The sequence below is a fragment of the Podarcis muralis genome, chromosome 12 (genome assembly GCF_964188315.1).
Source record: "Podarcis muralis chromosome 12, rPodMur119.hap1.1, whole genome shotgun sequence".
NCBI classification, from domain to species: domain Eukaryota; kingdom Metazoa; phylum Chordata; class Lepidosauria; order Squamata; family Lacertidae; genus Podarcis; species Podarcis muralis.
Genome location: NC_135666.1, coordinates 22,741,444 through 22,762,079, shown reverse-complemented (window position 1 = coordinate 22,762,079; position 20,636 = coordinate 22,741,444). Strand labels below are relative to the sequence as shown.

General features: G+C 45.1%; 1 protein-coding gene across 1 annotated transcript in view; it reads left to right on the top strand.

The window, feature by feature from the left end:
* KIAA1217 (KIAA1217 ortholog) overlaps positions 1–20,636 on the top strand; it is a 295,639-nt gene that overhangs the window by 265,105 nt on the left and 9,898 nt on the right. Inside the window, 8 exon segments of the mRNA XM_028751294.2 lie at positions 2,619–2,782; positions 9,206–9,381; positions 15,735–15,865; positions 16,081–16,228; positions 17,722–18,220; positions 18,512–18,692; positions 19,519–19,670; positions 20,322–20,462. Coding sequence (XP_028607127.2) covers positions 2,619–2,782; positions 9,206–9,381; positions 15,735–15,865; positions 16,081–16,228; positions 17,722–18,220; positions 18,512–18,692; positions 19,519–19,670; positions 20,322–20,462 — 1,592 coding nt within the window.

Sequence of the window (20,636 nt, the reverse complement as noted above, 5' to 3'; positions counted from 1 at the left end):
TGGGGTGCTGGTGTTCTTCAGAATTTGAAGCATGATTCGCTGTCCCGTTGGCTGTTTTTAAGGAGTCTGCTTGCTTCCAATAGACCCTGCTTGTATGTTTCTGAATCAGGATGCAGAACTGGTGAGATTCAAGCTAACACAGTTCTCAGTTTAGCCTGTGAGGCCGTTTCCCCCCAAACCACACCCACCTGTTGTATATGAGATCCAGTACTAGGGAGGTAGAGATGTAGTTCCCTTGGCCGCACAACTGAGTTCCCTATAGGAGCTCCATCACTGTAGCCAATCCCTACAGGAAGCCACCACCTACCAGCTGATGGCAGTGACTCCAGACTGCAGATCAGCAGCACTTTCAAAGCTCTACATGAAAAATTAGCAGAGTCTGTGGAGGATGGGTGAAAGGGTATACAATATTTGTGCAAATTCAGCCTTCAGCTTCAAACAAAAAATGCAGATTTCCATTAACAAAGGCTCATGAACTGTGGCCTGGAAGAAGGACATTAGCATCACACAACATTTGTCCGTATGAATCATGGGAAGATCTGTATCTTTTTTTTTAATGAGATGCTAACTTTATCCCTGTTTAGTGCTCCCCTTTTCCTGTTTTTGTTCACAGTAATCGATGATAGAGCTTGGGATGAGGTGCAAAACCACCACGCCAGCTCTTCTCTGTGCTGTTTTCAGGACAGATCTTGTAGAAAACCAGTGGTGCAGTCTTACCCTTGTAGGGGAAAAGGTGTAGCACATGAACCTGTCTTAACAATAAACAGGAAGCCTGCAGCCTTCCAGGACTTCTGTTTCATTGTTTTGTTATGGTTCATGGGACTGCTTTTCCAGAACTCTGCAGAAGGCCGGAATTCCTTGGAATGCTTCAGAAAACGTGTTGCTGCTTTTTTATGGTGTCCTGTTCTTTGTCCTGGGGTGGGGCCCTCTCAAGAAAGGCAGTTGCAGAAGTTTAAATGTGCAAAGAAGAGACATGATCTCAGTAGCTGTAGACTTGGAATTGGATTGTGTTTCCTGGAGAAAACTCCCCCCTCTCCCCAGCTACCGTCTTGAGCACGAGAAGAATGGGCTTAACTTTGGGGTTATGTGAAAGTGTTGTGTTCTGCAGTGCATGTTCTGCACTTTGCTGCTGTGATTGATATGTATCCAGCCCTGTGCTCATGCAGTACTTTTCCCCCCCCTTCTCCAAATTCAGCGCTGCCTGGGCTGAAATGTTTTTGGAGGAAGGCACAGATGGGTAGATGGGTGTGGTAGGCAGTGAAGGAATGCGCATCTGCCATTTTTATTTCTCTCCTGGGAAGATGATGCTAATTCTTTTTATACCCTTGGAAAAAAGCACAGTCTAGGTCAAATGCCAGCTGGCAACGTGTGACTAGCCACAGAGCAACAGGCGAGGATGTCTTTCCCTGCCCTCCTTTCCCCTTTCTGGACGGGAAACTCCTCCAGAAGCTCATCAGCTGAGCAACAGGCAGGCAACACGAGGATTTTGTGCGTTGGTATCAAGCCCATATGTGATCTCATTGATGTTAAAATTTCAAGGGAACTGCAGCATGGGGCAGTAAAAAATAAATCTGTTTATCACCTTTCCATGCTATGTTTAGGGTTTATTATTATTATTATTATTACTACTGAAGGGCATAGCTAAGCCTCATGCCTGGATTGCAAAATGGAGGCATGACTTAACCAGTCAAAAAGGGAATCTGTTGCAACCAAGTTAAAGGTTATCCCATTGTATCTTCCCACACGCAGCAGACAATTCTAGATCATATCTGATGATGGGAGAGGAACAGGAGGAAATGGGGCTTTGAAGATGAGGAGCTGTTGATAACTAGGTGTGCCACTTTTCAGTTCAGCAGATTTAAGACCTATTAGCCCTGTTTCTTCTTCCCCCTCCTTGCTTGCATTGAATTCATGTATTTGAGAAGTATGAAGATGCTTGCACGCTCCACTCCATATTCCTTGCCTTAACCCTAATTAAGATCTCAGGTGTACAGTAAAACCATGGTTTACATTGGAGGAAGAGGCCAGGTTTGCACATAACACTAAGCCCAGCCATGATGCTGGGCTTAGTGGCATAAATGAGCAATTATGTGGGCTCCCAAAAAGGCTATCACTGGTTGTTTTGCTGCTGCTCTACATTAAGCTAAGCTGTGATTTGGCTTAGCCTGTCATCTGAACCTGGGCCTGTGTTTTAACTCTTTCTAGCTGTAACCAAGGTTTGTCTACCTGCTTGTAGAAAATCCCGAACAAAATTATATGGATACATGAGTGAGTTTGAGCGCTGCAGATAGGTTCGGTCAGATATACAAGGATAAGGGAAAACATGTGTCTTCTTCAGCAACTCGTTTTGAACACAGTGAACAGCAGCTATCCCTTGATGATTCCTCTTATTTCTTCAGTTATTAACACCACCTATTCTTTACCATCCTATCAGTTGACTATTGAGTTAAAGGGGAGGCATCCTAGGACACAATAGGAACAATCTGTGAACTTGCGTTTGCATTGTTGAGTGAATTAAGTGATCTATAGGAGCATTAACATTTTATGATAGGAAGAGGAGAAAAAAGGTGACTGAAGCTTCACTGTTAATTAATCAGTTTGCTGCTGTTTATGTTCAGGATCTGCTCATGTCTCCAGTGGGAAGAACTCGTTACTAGCTATTGAAGCTGCCCCTGCCAGCGTCATGCCGGTCGGCTCTACAGCCATGCAAGTCAGCCTCTTTGACATGAAACGCAACGTGTCGGATCTCCGTCTCCAGCTGCACCAGATGCGGCAACTACAGGTATTACTGGGCCTTTTTTGCTTGGAGGAGGAGACGTGCCTGCGATGGACACTTTCCCCCTTTTAAAGCAACAGTGTCTTGTTGTGACACTTTAAGGACTATCAGATTTATTGTGGCATTAATCTCTATGAAATTTATGGCGGCACAATAAATTTGATAGTTTCCAAGGTGCTGCAAGACCTGATGTAGTTTTTTTGCTGCAACGCGCTAACATGGATGCCCCCTGGAAGCTGGTTTCCTGATAAGATTGTGCACTCGTTAATATCTTCTACACTCTATGTGTCAACTTAGAGACTTCGGTTATAGAGGAAAGGAAGTAGCAGAAGAACAAAAGCCATGGAATTGAGTGTTTATGTTCCAAATCAGCTTTTGTTATTCTGAGTCCAGTTTGTCTGAAATGTTTTGTTGATATATTAAACATATGAAACATGTGGCCCTCTAGATGTTGTTGGACCCTGACTCCCCATGACCCTGACCTTTGACCCTTGCTGGCTGGGGCTGCTGGGAAGCAAAGTCTAGCAACAACTGGAGGGCCACAGGTCACCCAACACTGATATGGATATATATCTGACTGGTAGGTTGATTTAAAACCTACCCCACCCATTCCTAATAATAATAATTTATAACCCTCCCATCTGGCTGGGTTTCTGCAGCCACTCTGGACACTAAACCAAGTAGCAGATGTTGGTATTTGGAAGGTTTTAGTAAGTATAGAGGCTTAATAAAAAGTTAGTTCCTTTTTCAAACAACATTCAGACAGGGGTCCCTAGGATGCTCAAAAGTAGGGCATAAATATTTGGATGGAGGAGAGTCATCTGTTATACATGGAAGCTGCATTTAGCTATCATGGATTATAGTAGATTTATCATTCCTTCCTGGATTAATCTAACTCATGAGTAGGCAAACTAGGCCCGGGGGCTGGATCCGCCCCATTCGCCTTCTAAATCCAGCCTACAGACGGTCCGGGAATCAGTGTGTTTTTACATGAGTAGAATGTGTGCTTTTATTTAAAATGCATCTCTGGGTTATTTGTGGGACATAGGAATTTGTTCATTCCCCCCCCCCCCAAAAAAAATAGTCCGCCCCCCCACAAGGTCTGAGGGACAGTGGACCGACCCCCTCCCTGCTGAAAAAGTTTGCTGACCCCTTTAGAACAAAACCTGTTAATCAAATGAGGGGGGGGGGAATTCCCCATGGGTATTTTTTGTTTAAGCTGTGATTCAGCACAGTGTTGGACATACAGAAGCATACTTCTGCCTATATCAGTCAACTGTCCCTTTTCTCTCTTCCCTCAATCCACCCCCCCCCCCACCATCCAGTTGTCATAGTGCTCTGCAGAGGTAGGGACTTTTCTTAACCCCACTGCCACTATTCATTTTACTCATCTGAAGCATAAGGAACTGGGGCGCTCCATACAGGTGCGGTTACTTTTCACCATACTGGATCTTTATGTGGAGATGGAAGGATTAATCTTGGAAGGATGGCCCAACTTAATTCTGCCTCTCTGCCGTCTGCTCATGGGGAAACTATTTATTGCCTAATAGTTGCCAGGGTGCTGCCACATCATGCATGCGGATGAGCCATCAGTTGGATCCAGTTCATCGTTTTCTAGCTATTTTTAAAGAAGTGCATCTGTATACTGTTGAGCCTAGATAGCTGCTGAGATAATCTGGAGCTGTGTCTCTTAATAGTTTTGTTGTCAGAATGGCATCGTTTGGACCCTGCAGGGGCAAGAATAAAACTTTGGGTTTCCAGCCCATGCATCTGATGGGGAATTCTGTAGGAAGAGGCCTTAGATAGCAATACTGGCTCCCTCTACTCTAGTGGCTATAATTTCCCCCTCTGAAACGGCAGGTGTATGTCTAGTCACACTTGGCTTCAAACCCCCCACATTTACTAATTTCAGAACCTATGGGGAGAAGCCGGCACCCAGACATTTTAGGGGATCCTTGCCCCCTACAAACCCATAACAATATGAAGGTGCAGCAACAGAGCCACTGCTTGTCCCCAGCCAATTTGTTGACTGATCAGTGGTATATGCAACTCCCCAAGAGGTATAATGAACTGGATTAGCAATGCACTCACTTTCGATTGTTATATAAAAGGCAAAAAAAAAAAGGGGGGGGGAGCATGAAATCATGCGCCTGGCCACGAAAGCAGAGTAATTAGATAATTCAATCATATGAAAAATTCAAGGCTTATAACAGCAAATCCTATTTGGGAAGTCACTTTTAATTTATAAACTGATGTTCAGCAATGTGGCCATGCCTTCGACTGTGTGCAGAAGAGAAATAGGAGCGTCCAGATAAATCCAGTCTCTAGTAATCCTAAAATAAATAAATAACCAGATCATTTTGTGTGGGCGTAAGAGATGTGGATAGGTGTGCAACCGAAATTTCATACAGATTTAAAAACCAGCTCTTTGTTTTTAAATTGGTGCTAAAGGGTGGGTGGGTGCCTTACCAGTACTGAAGGTGCTCACTTTGCCAGTTTAGTTTTCAGATTTATCACATCCAAAGCTCCCTTATCCTGAGTTGGACCAGAGATGCTTCTTGGCTAGAGTTGCCAGGGATGGAACGTGAGACCTGTGGCATACACAGCTCATTCACTTGGCACTAAGCTGTGATCGTCCCTGCAAGTCACATCTGAAGTTCTGAAAACCGAAAAGTAAAATAAAAACCACACTTGATATCCACTGAGACCTCCCCCACCCCAAAAAGCAATAAGCACTTTACGTGGGTTGTAATGAAAAATGAAAGCAGTCATTCAGGCATGTGGAATCTCATGCAAGTCAGACTTGCACTCTTGATCTTCAAGCTCTTTCAGAGCTCATTTACAATGGCAGCAACATTCTAGCAGCAGCTCTGATGCAACACAGGCCGGGTCTGCATTTCTTGTGCATTTCCCCCCGTAAAACGTGCATTGTATATGAGCATTTTGGTACACTTCCTGGAGCCACGGAACGTATTGCAAATTATGGGAAAGTGCAAAAACCAAATGGGAACTGCAGTCCAATTCATGTGGTAGTCCAGAAAATTCAGTCCAGCTGACTTTAAAATTCAGACTGAATGAAACCGTCTAGTAGCAATACTTCAGCCACACTCTCTGACCAGCTGCCTACAGGCTGAAATTTCTGATATGCAGACTGAAGTCCTTTGGCAAATTGCCGGTTTCTGTTAACACTCAGAAGAAGGGGTTGTATGAAGGCTCCTTTTGGCTCCTCCTAAACTGGTTCTTACCAGTTTTGTGGTCAGGCCGTACGCTTGCTTAGTAACACTGGCCTTACTGATAATGGGTTTTGAAGAATCTCTACCTCATTGTCCTGGCAGATTTGATAAGAAGGGTTCAGCAAATGTTTTATGCAAGTCAGGATAAAAGGAGCAGCGTAGGAGGTCATGGGTCAGCAACTCGGCCTCTCCAGAGTCACAAGAGCACTTGCACTCCTGGTAGGGGTGTTTATGCATCTTTCCTCCAGAACTGCTGAAGGGAGAGCTTTTAAGTACACCAGCGTGAAGGCTCTACAGTTCTTTTCAACCAAGAGTGCTAGATAGCTGGTTTGCGCTTGAACTGTAATACGGACATCCCCATATGCGTGTTCTACTTGCACACATGGTGGGAAATAAATAGAATCATACCAGGAAATGGTGGGAGAGAGCTGGAGAGTCCTTGTGGTTCATGAGGAGATCCTCCTCAGAGCCTGAAGAGGGCGTCAGTGAGGGCAGAGGAAGCCCCAAAGAGACCTGAAGCGCAGTGGGGCTTTGTTTAGGCTGCTCGGCCTCCCTGCCTAACAGCTGACACACGGTAGTGCAGCAGCCGCAGCCAGTTTCCCACGCATCCTCCAGCTGGCCCCAGAGCTTCAACTCTAGTTGAAAGGAGAGTTGTATGGGGAGAGAGGGTGGGAGAGAGAGAGCTGGAGAGCAGGGGGTAATAGACATTTAGAGGGTGTTTAGAGGGTGCTCTCCACTTATGCATGCAGGGGCCCAGAATCTAACCACTGTGTCATTGTGAGGACACCTGTGCTTGCCTGAATGGGGAGGAGTGTGTGTGTGTGTGTGTGTGTGTGTGTGTGTGTATTTGTGTTTGTGTGTATGTTTGTGTGTGTGTAGAAACCCCTGATTTTCCACATGGCCGGAATATATCCTGTTGTGACTTTTGCTTTTGCACATCTGTTGCCTCAAAGACATTTGTCTTTGGCTGCACTCATCATGGGCAAATTGCTGCCCCCAACTGATTGCCCTTTGGCTGGAAAGCGTCCCCAAGTCCCATGTGCCCGGCCTAGGCTTGACTTATTTAACCAACCAGGAGAACCACAGTGGCAGCCTGCCCCCTTTAATTTGGCCACTGGGCCAGTTGACATCATGGCTGTGTGTAAAATAGAGAAGTATGCCCTGCTTGCTAGAATGTTTTGGATAAAACGCAGCGGCACCTGTGTCATTTAGCATTTAGTGTGCCAGCTTCAAGTGGGCCACCCACCCACATGCACACAAGGGCACCAGGTTTTGGAGCTCTGTCCCAGTGCCCAACTTCACCTAAACTGTTGATGAGGCTGCAGGGTTCCTGCATGTAGCCACCCTCCGAACACTTTGCTGAAAGCAGGTAGAAGGTGCTTTCCCCCACCCCTCTCCCTCTTGTAATGCTAGACCTCAAGGTCACCCCGTGCAATTGATTGGCAGTAGATTCAGGACAGGCGAAAGGAAGTGTTTCTTCGCACACAAAGGCTAATTGAAATTTTCTGCAGATCAGCAAAAAGGGCTCCTTTCTGTGGGTTGACATCTTCACTATCGGCCAGCCCTTGAGTCTTATCTGTAGCTCTATGACATCGACTTCCAGAGACCAGAAAGAGTGTCCTGTGAAGGCCTCCACAGACCCCCTTGTACCTCTATTTGGGTTTCCGCCTGTAAATTATACGTCCCTTTGTGAACAAATCTTGTTGGTTAATTGGCTATGGAGCTTGCTGCAACAGGATACAGAGAGGGCCACAAGTTAAGAGGGCCTTGAAAGGAAACGAGGCAAATTAATGGAGGGCCAATCTATCAAAGGGTAGCAAACAAGTTTGGATGGCTAGAAGGGACCCCATGTTTGGGTGCACCATTTTCTAGGGAACAGCAGTGTGGACAGTCTGTTTGTCTTGTGCTTCTGGACTTCCTGGAGGAATGTGGTTTAGGCCTTGTGGTTTAGGCCTCAGGATACTGGACAAAGTGGTGCGGTTGGGTTGTTTTAGGCCAGGAGTGGGGAACTTTGGGCCCTGGGGCCAAATGCAGCCTTTACTACTTACTTTAAAAGGTAAATAGGCCCCTGACCATTAGGTCCAGTCGTAGCCGACTCTGAGGTTGCGGCGCTCATCTCGCTTTATTGGCTGAGGGAGCTGGCGTACAGCTTCTGGGTCATGTGGTCAGCATGACTAAGCCACTTCTGGCAAACCAGAGCAGCACACGGAAACACCGTTTACCTTCCCGCCAGAGCGGTACCTATTTATCTACTTGCACTTTGATGTGCTTTCGAACTGCTAGGTTGGCAGGAGCAGGGACCGAGCAACGGGAGATCACCCTGTCGTGGGGATTCGAACCGCCGACTTTCTGATCAGCAAGTCCTAGGTTCTGTGGTTTAACCCACAGCGCCACCCATGTCCCCACTACTTACTTTACCTTGGGTTAAACCAGCGCTGTTGTGTTTGGACCTCCCCCTCCACATTCTGCTGAGAGGGCCTTGTATATCAGCCCTAAATTCCTACCCCTTACGGCACCATTGGCTGGGCTAGGTGGGTGTTCCAGCAGGCTGGCTTGATGCTGCTACAGCGGCAGGCGGAGATGACATTGCTCCTGCCAGCTGCTCTGTGTTTTCTTCCCAACCTGCCCCGACCTCCAACCTTTCTCCCTATCTAGGGTATTTTGAATTGAAAGGCAACAGCCGGATTTTGTCATGCACTTTTCCGTGTTGTGATGAAACCATTTGAGAAGAAGAGTCACTAGAACAGAACGATCTGTTTATGCCGTCTTCTGGAAGAGCAGCTGCTCAGTGTTGCTGGTTTGCAAAGGGCAGTGGAATCGTTTCTGGTGGTTTGTAGTTGTGCCAGACAATGCCACATTAAAGAGCCCACATTAAAGGCACCAGACCCATGTGAAATCGTGCTGAAGTTCTGATGGAACTGAACACGAAGTCAGGTGCATGGCGCATAAGCCAACAGTTTGTACTTTTCCCCCACCCCTTCAGCTTCTACCTTCTCCTTGAAATAACATTTATTTGTGTGTGAAATTGGAGAGAGAAGATTTTATTGTTTTCTTTTAAAAAACGGAGAGGGGAGAAAAGTGCATTCAGCTGCAGGATTGTTTATCCAAACCCAACTTCTGAGCAATATGATGCATTCAGATCCTAGGGACGTTAGTCAGGCAGGGAAAATTGAAGTTGATTTCTTTTGTGTAACAGCTGCACAACCAGGAGGCGCTAAGGGCCATGGTGAAGAAAGCGGAGCTGGAAATCAACGGCAAGGTGATGGAAAGAGCAAAGAGGCTGGAAGATCCTGTGCAGCGGCAGCGCCACCTGGTGGAGCAAGAAAGGCAGAAATACCTACACGAAGAGGAGAAAATTGTGAAGAGCTTATGGTAGGTGAAAGGGACTTGTCCCTTGTCTTTCGAAGTGGGGTTGTTCAGAGAAGATGCATGTGAAATGCCAGCCAGAGCTACTCCCTTATAAGGAAAGGATGCAGCACTTGGGACTTTTTAGTTCAGAGAAAAGCCGAGTAGGAGGTGACACGATGGAAGTTTATAAGCCTATGCACAGCACTAATAAAGTGGGTGGAGGTAAGTTTTTCTCCCTCCCAGCCCTAGAATTCTTGGACATCCAGTGAAGTAGAATGTTGGAAGGATACAGGACATGTAACAGAGATGCAGCACCTTGTTAATGATGGCCACCAACTTAGATGTCTTCAAAAAGAGATTGGACAAATTCATGGAGGAGAAGGCGATCAATGGTTAAAAAGGTAAAGGGACCCCTGACCATTAGGTCCAGTCATGACCAACTCTGGGGTTGCCGCACTCATCTCACTTTATTGGCCAAGGGAGCCGGCGTACAGCTTCCGGGTCGTGTGGCCAGCAGGACTAAGCTGCTTCTAGCGAACCAGAGCAGCGCACGGAAACGCCGTTTACCTTCCCGCCAGAGCAGTACCTATTTATCTACATGCACTTTAACGTGCTTTTGAACTGCTAGCTTGGCAGGAGCAGGGACCGAGCAACTGGAGCTCACCCCATCATGGGGATTCGAACCGCTGACCTTCTGAGCGGCAAGTCCTAGGCTCTGTGGTTTAACCCACAGCACCACCCGCTTCCCAATTCCAGTACTAATTCCAATAGCTGTTTTCTGCCTCTGTATAAGAACAATATAAAAATAAGGTAAAATACAAAAAAAACAAACTTTTTTTAAAAAACCCCAATAAAACCCATTCTTATACACGTGCATTTAACATCTGATAGCCTTTTAGGAAAGTCTTCTTAAACAAAATGTATTGGACAGAGAGATGCATGGAGTTATTCTATATACACAAAATATATAAGAATCAAATTTTTAACTTTTTCAGGCTTACTAACAGTTCCTTGGGACTGAATACCACACATTGCCATGGCCTACAGCCATACAAATACTTTCACATGCGTGGGCTCTTGTCCAATGTGTGTAGCTCTCAAGCGATTTCCCAGTTGATTTTGGCTTGACTGATTTAGACCTGTGGGATGCATGCAGACCACCAGCCTGCATGATTTGCAGCCTTTAATAGGAGATGGATCGGGGGTGGAGGGGAGAGGTGTAGTGGTTAGAGCACAGGTTCAGATGTGGGGGAAACCTGAGGCAAAGATGCATTCTCATCTCTGAAGTCCAGCCTTGGGCAAGTTGCCACTCACAGTGAACATGAAGCACAATTGCAATAGCACTTTTTAAAAAAGAAAAAGAAAGAAAACATAAGAAGAGCCTGTTGGGTGAGGTCAGTGACCCATCTTTGTCCTGATGCTGGTGAGAAACCCTCAGCCCTCTTCCATCCTGCAGTTTCCAGCCACTGGTATTGAGAACCATTACTGCTTCCAGCTTGTGGAGGTAGTGTGTAGTCATCAAGGCCTAGTAGCTATTGAAATCCCTCTCCTCCACAAATTTGTCTAATCCTCTTTTGAAGCCATCTGAGTTGAGGGCCATCACTGCTGCTGGGGGACTGAGTTCCATAGTTTAACTAGGCTCTGCATGAAGAAGTCCTTCAAGCCTAAGCAACATAACAAAACCACCAAATTTGTGTTTATAAAATAAAAACAAACAAAATATCAACAAAACTAAACAGGTTTTCAATGGGACTAACGCCCTGATTAAGTGAGCTTTGGACAGCAGCCCAAGAGTTTACAACAAGACATTTCTTGATATATTTTAATTGATTTCTTGCTATTGACTTGGCCATCAGCTTAAACTACCTTTCTGTGAAGGTGATGGATACCCTTGCTGATTAAACTACAGCAAAATCAATCCCCTGTCCAAATAATTCTTCAGTGTACATTTTGTTAGTTACTCATTAGCAAATTAATTGTTTTTATTACTCCTCACAATTTACAGAATGCTGCATCTGCAGAATGGCTTCTCTGTTTTCAAGGGTGATTTTATTATCAGCTTCTGTCTGACACTTTCAATCCTAGTGCTTTAGAAATTGTGTCATTTTTGCCATTTCCAGGGATAGCACAGGATCCTACCACCTTCTTTGAAGGCATGTGATTCTGGAGTCCACAGGTGTCTTGCCAATCAGTTAATGACAGTTTAAGCTATTTCGAATGATTTTAAAATCTTACTAAGCTATACAGTGTTCTTCAACCTCAGGTCCCCAGATGTTGGTGGACTACAACCACCATCATCCTTGACCACTGACTAAGCTGACTGTGGATGATGGAAGTTGTAATACACCTACATCTGGGAACCCTGAGCTACAACTACCCCACACAAAAGAATCATCAACACTTGCAATTACATTGGTTCCTGTGCATAAGGGTCTCTTAGCTTGCAAGCACAGGTCATGGCCTCTGGTTGCTTGAAGTGTCCTGGTACATATCTAATTTCTCGTGTGTGTTACTCATTTGCCCAGCTTTGAAATTAAAAGGTGAAGTATTCTTGCGCTACCATAGTTGCACCTCTTCTGAGCCTTAACCTTCCTCTATGCATCTTTTCTCTTTCTCCCACTCTCAACTCTGACCTCATCCTTTTTTTGTGCGCAAGAACATCTGTGTTCTATAGAGGCCCTAAAATACCACAGGCACTAAATATATGTTAAGCAATAGTAATATAGTTGGCGATAGTAGTTGGACAGGAACAGTGCAAATGGAAAAGTGTTAAGTGACTGCATCCTTGCTTCTTGTATTTGACTGGCTACGCCAACTACCACGTACTCCTCTGCATCCATATATTTTTGCTCCAAGAAGTCTTCACAAGAGTGCTGTGTGTGCCTGTGTTAAAACATTTTCTATAGGTTTCAGCTCTGGGGTGTTCTAGTTTTACAGTATTTTACTGCCGCAGCGTGTGAAAATCTCACACATCTTTTCTTTAAAATAATATAAAGCATTTTTAATTTGTTTTGGAGACCCCCCTTGTGAACCAAAGGCTTGCTTGCAGCAATTGTATTCGTGCGTATCTCAAACGAATCACTGAAATTAAACCGAAATGCTTGTATTTAAGCTGATTACGCTCCTTTGACTTCTGATAGGATTAAATCGGCTTAGGCGGCAATGCAAGCACACATTATTTGAGTGGCAAAGCATCACTCATCATTTTCTTGGCCGACATGCCTATTCCTCTCAGAGAGTCCTCAAAGTCCTGTGAATTTGCTGCAGCAGCTGGCTGTGCAGGCTGCTCATGAGCTGGTAGATGGGCTGGCATAACCTCTCCTTCTCTCCCATCCCCAACGTAGTTTTGCAGCTTGATCAACTTACAGTTGCAACACAGATAGATAGATTTGTGCAGAGAGAATTGGAAAGATGTATTCCTTGTCTGTCTGTCTGTTTGTCTGTCTCTCTTTTACATAAAAGAAACCCTAAGGTGATAAAAGAAACCAGTGATTCCCATTCAGGCACTGGCAAGCCTTAGACCTGCTTATCTTCAGGAAGGTGGTGGCTTTGGGTGCCTTCAGATCATTTGCAACCCTTTGAAGGAAAACGCAGCAGAGAGAAGCTGAAGCAGGAGAAGCACAGGCGCTGCTGCTTCTCTGCTCCAAATTCCTTTCCCCAAAGCTGCTTTTCTCTCTGATAAACAGCTGTTGGGCTTTAATTGAGCTGACGTGTGTAATGTGTAGTTCTGCCCTGCAAAGGAAGCGTATATATTGCACTGAACTTCTTTCCCTGGGACATTGGCAAGTTCTGCTCACTTGCTGCCCCCTAGTGACTATTTTTCAGACATTTTAAAGATCCTTGTTTCCTTTTCATGGTTGGTTGTGTTTTTCTTACCCAGATTCTAGTGACCAGGCAGATCGACTGCTAGGTTTCTGCGGATACTGGCGCGCACACACACACACACACCCTCTTCATTTCAACTGAGAAAAAGGCAACAAATCAGATTTTTGAAACATTCAAATTGCTTTCAGATTTGATGTATTTTCTTCACTGGATGTTCTTAGCCTGTGCAGTCGTACATTGGTTTTTGAACAACTTGGTTCTCGAACATTTTGCCTCCTGAACACCGCTCACCCGGAAGTGAGTGTTCTGGTTTGTGAAGTATTTTTGGAAGCCGAACATCCAATGGGGCTTCAGCGGCTTCCAATTGGCTGCAGGAGCTTCCTGCAGCCAATCAGAAGCTGTGCTTTGGTTTTCGAACATTTTGGAAGTCGAACGGAATTTCGGACTGGATTCTGTTCGACTTCCGAGGTACAACTGTAATTCTGTAGTTTAGAATTAGTACTGGGGCAGATGTTACATTTCTAAAGACTTTACATTGTTTTTTGGGGGGTGGGATCATGCTTCGTTCAGCATGTTTAAGTGGGGACTCTGAAAAGATTGCAAGTTCTCCTTACTTGTGATTACAAATTTTGCACATAGCAGTTTCTTGCATCATGGAGCCTAATCCTACGCTACACTGCTAAGTGACACATGAGTATCTTATTTACAGGAGTTACCTGCCTGCAGCAGCTTCCATGGATGTGAATAAAATTATTTTATTTTTAGCTAATACAGTGGCATCTCTGGATACGAACGGGATCCGTTCCGGAGCTCCGTTCGCATCTAGAAGCAAACGTAACTAGCGACGGCACGTCTGCGCACACCTGCGTCGCTTTTCACCGCTTCTGCGCATGCGCATGACGTCATTTTGAGCGTCTGCGCATGCACAAGCGGCGAAACCCAGAAATAACGTGCTCCGTTACTTCCGGGTTGCCGCGGAGTGCAACTCGAACGAGCTCAACCCGAAGCACATTCAACCCGAGGTATGACTGTATATTAATGAATCCTCACATCTAGTTTTAGCTAGGATTGCTGATAAATGAATTTCCCTGTAGCCCAGACAGGTGCGTTGAGCAAATCTGTCATCTGTTGACATACTTTTCTTAAATATGCTTTTCCTGTTCCTCATAACAGTTCTGTTCACTTGCGTTAAGAGGAAATATTTACATTACAATCCTATGCATGCCTCCTCTGAAGTTAATCCCTCTGAGTTCCCTGGTGAGTGTGACAGCAGCCTTTTCCAACCTGGTGCCCCTCCAGATGTTGCTGCCATTGCTCATGCTGGCTGGGGCTGATGGGAGTTGTAGTCCAACGGCATCTAGAAGGCACCAGGTTGTCAAAGGCTGGTGTACAGGATCGCAGCCTTAGCCATTTTACTACAATATTTCTGTTTTAATTGTTGATTATAGAAAATCGTTTTTAGCAGGCAATGCTCTGAAAGCCAATGGGCTGCTCTGACCATTTAATATGTAGTCTAAGAGTAGTTTAAAATACATATTTCTGCCTCTAACAGCCCTATAGCTTTAGTGATAATATAGATTTAACACACTGTAGCCTATTCACACAGCTGGAGAATCTTGAGGAAAATAATCATAGGCTGAAATCTGCCTTGGAGTCAATCCCATTGAGCATAGTGGGGCTTAGTTCTGAGCAAATATGTATGTTTACAACTGCACTGTGGAATATAAATCATATAGATATATTCATTATCGGAATTGTTTATACTGTCAAAGACTTAATCAGAACACAAAGCAAAAATAGCATAAAGCAGGAAGAATAGCCCATATATATTTTGGGGGCTTTGGGCTGTCTCATTTGGTATGTTTCATATATGTTAATAAAAGAAATGTGATTTATTGTTTTTGGAAAATGTACTTTAGCAGAGATTTGCAATTGTATATTCACATCAGCCCTATGAGCTCCATCATTATTAATGTAAAGAGCTTCACTGCTGCCACATACCGTATTGGCCTGAATATAAGCCACACTTTCCCCCCATATTCCGACCGTGAAAAGTTAAAGTGCGGCTTAAATTCATGACAGTACAAAAGTTAGCTTTTAAGATATCGCTGCTGAAACAGACATATGGTAAAACAGAACAAAAAAATGTTTTCTTGCTGATTTGCGAGCTTGAAATTGTTCATTTGCCATTTATGGGTGTGAGTGCCTGCAGAATTGTAGCCATTGTATAGAGATTTGCGATTTTAGCAATTGTACAGTAACTTTTGCAGGCTTGCAAGATCAAAGCCTTAAATTGGCTCGGAGTTACAATTATACCAAATGCAGCAATTTTCAAACTGTAACCCAATTTTAAGGGAGCGGCTTATATTTCGGTATTTTTTTCTTTCCCCCCTTGAATTTTAAAGGTGCAGCTTATTTGCAGGTGTGGCTTATATTTGGGATAATACAGTATACAAAAATTAGGACGGTATCCCAGGTGCTGAGAATGGATCTTGTCCCTAGTGTTGCCTGTCCACAAAGTCAGGGTTCAATTCTTGTTCTCGCTTTTCCAGTGAGCTGGAAAGTTTTGTTGAAGATCTGAAGAAGGAATCTCTTACAGCCAATAGGATTGTTACACTGAAAGATGTTGAAGATGGGGCTTTTCTTCTACGGCAGGTTGGAGAGGCTGTCGCCACCCTCAAAGGTGACTTCCTTGCTTTATTATTTTATTTGTTAAATTTGTAAAACCACCCTTCATCCATAGATCTCAGGGCCGCTTATATAGTCCATTTGGAGATTTTCTCCACCTCCACCTCCCCCAATTTTTATTTTGGGATGTGTGTGTGGGGGGGTGATAATTAGACCCATGTTGGTCTTCCTTTCTGTCTTAAAAATGCTGTATGACTCTTGTTTTTGCAGGTGAATTTCCAACGCTGCAGAATAAAATGCGGGCCATTCTCCGCATCGAGGTGGAAGCTGTGAGATTTTTAAAGGAGGAACCTCATAAACTAGACATCCTATTGAAGAGAGTTCGCAGCATGACCGATATCCTCACCACCCTCCGGAGGTGATATGTTTTATTCTTCTGTTTCTTTCTTTCTTCTTCTTTTTACATTCTTCTGGACAGGTCATTGGCCGGATGCCATTACAAATTATATAATTGTTTTATATACCTATGTTTCTATTGTTGATGTTTTCATGTTTCACAGGAAGTGATTCATGAATGGAATGGAACGGTGTGAGTGAGTGAGTGAGTGAGTGAGTGAATCAATCAATCAATCAATCAATCAGGAAAGGGCGGGGTTTTCTCTTATCCTCCTCCTTCCTTTTTGTTCTACAGCCCAAAGAGTTCAGATGAAGATTCTAAGCCTCCCAGTCCTCCTTACCCTAGTAGTTCCCATCAAATTCAATAGGTCTCACTTCTGAGTAGATATGGTTAGGCTTCTTGCACTGTAGGTGTGTGAGATGGGCCTGATGTCAGGGTTTGGCACCAATCTACACAACAGGTGCCTGTGGACCGATAAGAGTGCTCAGTGGTGGAGGTGCCATCAGGACTGGACTTTGTGGCAGAAGTCTAGGACCTCACTCCTGGGGCCCAACAAATACAGCAGTGTTGCATTGCCACATTTGAAGAATTACCCCTAGAAGATAGTTAAGTCCAGAGTCTAAACATTATCTGCCTGCCCCACAGCTCAAGCAGCCCTGCTGGCTTTCACACAGCTGGCTCCCATGTGTGAGAAGGGATATATTATGCTTAGCTTTTATGCCCCGTCAACACAACGAGAAACCCTTTTCAGTCCGGCGGCTGTATTCCTTATTTGACAACTTCTGAGAGCTTCCTGCCAGTAGTGAGCAGTGCTAGAGATATAAACGAGCATGGCGCCAAATGTGAATTTTACCTTTGGCGCTGTAGTCTAAACCACAGAGCCTAGGGCTTGCTGATCAGAAGGTCGGCGGTTCGAATCCCTGCGACAGGGTGAGCTCCCGTTGATCGGTCCCTGCTCCTGCCAACCTAGCAGTTTGAAAGCACGCAAAAGTGCAAGTAGATAAATAGGTACCACTCCGGTGGGAAGGTAAACGGCATTTCCGTGCGCTGTTCTGGTTTCGCCAGAAGCGGCTTGTCATGCTGGCCACATGACCCGGAAGCTGTCTGCAGACAAATGCCGGCTCCCTCGGCCAGTAAAGTGAGATGAGCGCCGCAAAACCCCAGAGTCGTCCGCGACTTGGCTTAACAGTCAGGGGTCCCTTTACCTTTACAGTAGGTTTGATTCTGCACACACTTAACATGCTGCTCTCTAACCAGAAAAGCGAGACATCATCAGAGTTCAAGGCCACTTCTCAGGTAGGCAAAAATGTGTGCAAGGCTGGACTAGTGAGGGGTATGGACTGACCAGACAGAAGGCTGCATTTGAGCCCGAAGCATGAGATTCTCCACCCCTATTATAAAAGCAGTATCACTTTCATATGGCAAATCACTAGAGGGAGCCCTTTCTTCAACAGAGAAACAAGAAAGTGCTAGCTATATATATACTTCACCGTGTGACTGTCTTCCTCTTATAGGCATGTTACTGACGGGCTGCTGAAAGGTGTGGATCCCTCACAGGCCGCCCAGTACAATGCCATGGAGAAAGCAACGGCGGCAGAAGTTCTGAAAAAACAGGACGACGCTGCAAAGAGCCCCGCTTCCCCAAAGCAAAAGGTTGGCGACCCCTCAGCCGAACTGTCTGTCAGGTCAGAGGTGATCCCTGTCTCGAGCATGACCGTCCACCATGCACAAAGCTCCCCGGTGGTCATGCATCAGTCTCAGCATTCAACAACACTGGTCAGCAATGCCCCAAATTCTCCCGTGGCAAACAGCCCCTCGGCAGGTTCATCCGCATCATGCCACCTGATGCCTGCCATGCCAGAGTCTGCTGCAGCAGCAGCAGCCACAGTGACAGCGACCACCCAGCAAACGCAGGCACCTCAGTCGCCCCAAGTTAATGGCTCCACCATGCAAAGCCTTTTTATCGAGGAACTTCACAGCGCCAGTACCAGGAACAGAGCTCTGTCAATTGAGGTACACGTGGTGCATGTTATGGCAGGGAGGGTTTCGGGTGCTATTGGCCATCTAAGAACGAGGCAGGAGAACTCTGGGCTGTCTTTTTGGACGCTATAGGAGTCCTGTTTCTCAAGTGCCAAACTTGGCATGACATTAATAAATGTCTTTTTGCAAAGATGGCTGGCAGAACTCGGAGCACCTCTGCGTATCTGATTCATCTAAAAGTTTATAAACAAAAAATTTAAATACAGAGTGAAGCCCAAACTGATTTCAAAACATTCCCCCCTCTCTGTGTGTGTTTCTTCTTAGAAAGCAGAGAAGAAATGGGAAGAGAAAAGGCAGAACCTCGATCACTACAATGGAAAAGAATTTGAAAAACTCCTCGAAGAAGCACAAGCCAATATCATGAAATCAATCCCAAACCTTGAGATGCCTCCACAAGCCACAGGCTCGCCGAAAGCTGATGCAGCCGAAAAAATAGAAGTATCTGGTAAGGCTTAGTGCATTCCAATAAGATAGATGGGTGGAGCTTCGATGCTGCACTCTCTTTTAAATGAGAAAGAAAACAGTAACTATTGATTTCCGAGCTCCAAGTCTTAGAGAAAACATATTGGTGGGAATGTAGGCCCTACTTGCTGATAAGTGGAAGGTGCATAACTCAGTGGTAGGGCACCTGCATGCAGAAAAGCTCCTGGCATCTTCAGGTAGGGCTGGGAAAGAGGATCTGCATGGAACTCTGGAGTGTCTCTGCCTGCCAGTGTAGTTGATAATGAACTAGATGGACCCAATGGTCCAACTCATTCCTTCCTGTGTCCTTATGAGCAGCCTCTACCCTATAAGCAGGGGTGGCCAACCCCCAAGAGGCTGCGATCTACTCACAGAGTTAAGAATGGGCAGTGATCTACCCCCTTTTGGGGGGTTCAGGTCTAAGTTGTTGAGTTTTTTTTAAAGGAAAGCCCTGTTTTGGGGGGTTCAGGTCCTTTTTTAGGGGAGCTAAATTTCTTTGGGGGGAGCCAGTGATCTACCACAGATGTTCAGTGATCTACCAGTAGAGCTACATGTTGGACTTGCCTGCTATAAAGCAATACCTTACAAAGCAATTTTGGGCACAGTGCAACCAAGGATCTGGCACTTTCAGGCCCCATTGATCAATGTTCTGTTCAAGAGGGTTTCTACACTGAGCATCAAACATATTCTTAATTGGAAATTTGAGCAGCACGTTAAATCTCTCCCATCAAACATAAGTGGATTACCATGTTGGTTAACTTTAGGGTGGCAGGCCATGTTTTTAAAACCACTGCACCTTGAATTTTCAGAAGAGGCTCCTAAGCCAGAGCAGGAGACCGAAAAGCCAGTGAAGTCTCCACCTCCTCCGCCTCCACGTCGCAGTTATCTGATAGGATCTGGACTAAGCACAAGACTGGGAGAAGTCAGTTACGTGGCCAGGAAAGACAGCACTTTGGTCAAGGTTTGGTGATTGAGGCAATTGAAGCAAAATTAGATACCCAGAACAGGAAGAGCTTCGAGGGAAGACAATGTCTTCCTTACTTCAGTTGCCAATGGGGTGGGGTGTGGGGTGGAGGTTTGTGACCCAAACGGGCATCGAAGGAAGTCTCTCAGGAAATGCATTTCAGACAGTAGGCTCTGCCCAGCCCTGCCTTTATGGGAACCATCCTCCCTGTATTCTTATTTATAATAACATGAGGCAGAGTAGAAGCTGCGTTCATTCTATGCATGTTCAAGAATTTGCAAATAATCTTCAAGAAGCCAAATATTTAACACAGATTGACAAAATCGATGAGAACAGTTCCATAGAAACCTTTCTAGTGAGCTCTTCTCTGCTTGCTTTATCCATCTGTTTGTTTCATTATCTCCCCCAGCCGCCCAAGGAGATACATTAAAATCTTTCCATCACATAGCATGGCATGGTCTTAGGCTGCCAAATCTAAATGTGATAATTGGCGTTGAATTTCTTCTGGAGGATGGGATGGGATGATGCTTCCCATTCAGAAAACTAAAGAAAATGTAATAGAGGGGAGCATTTCGTTTTGTTGGTGTCACGCTAATGGTCGAATTGCTTAAATATTAGTTTTTTTTAATTGTTTGTTATACTACTTAGGAAAGCAGTGAAGATGCTGCTCAAGGAGCACAGCCAAAAGCCCCTAAGGAAGACCATGCCTCTCCTCAACCCCTGGGCACAATTCCACCTGCAAAGGAGGAGGAGGAGGAGGATGGAGACAGAATAATGGCAGAATTACAGGTATGATGAGGCTGGACCTGCAGAGAGATGTACCTTGGATAGCATTCGCTTCTGGTCTTTGGACCCAGAGCACAATTCCAAGGGAATTAAGTCCCACTTAAGTGAATGGGCAAGTGAGCTCCTTCAGGAAATACACATTGCCGCTCATTGCTGCAGCCTGTATCAAGATATGGT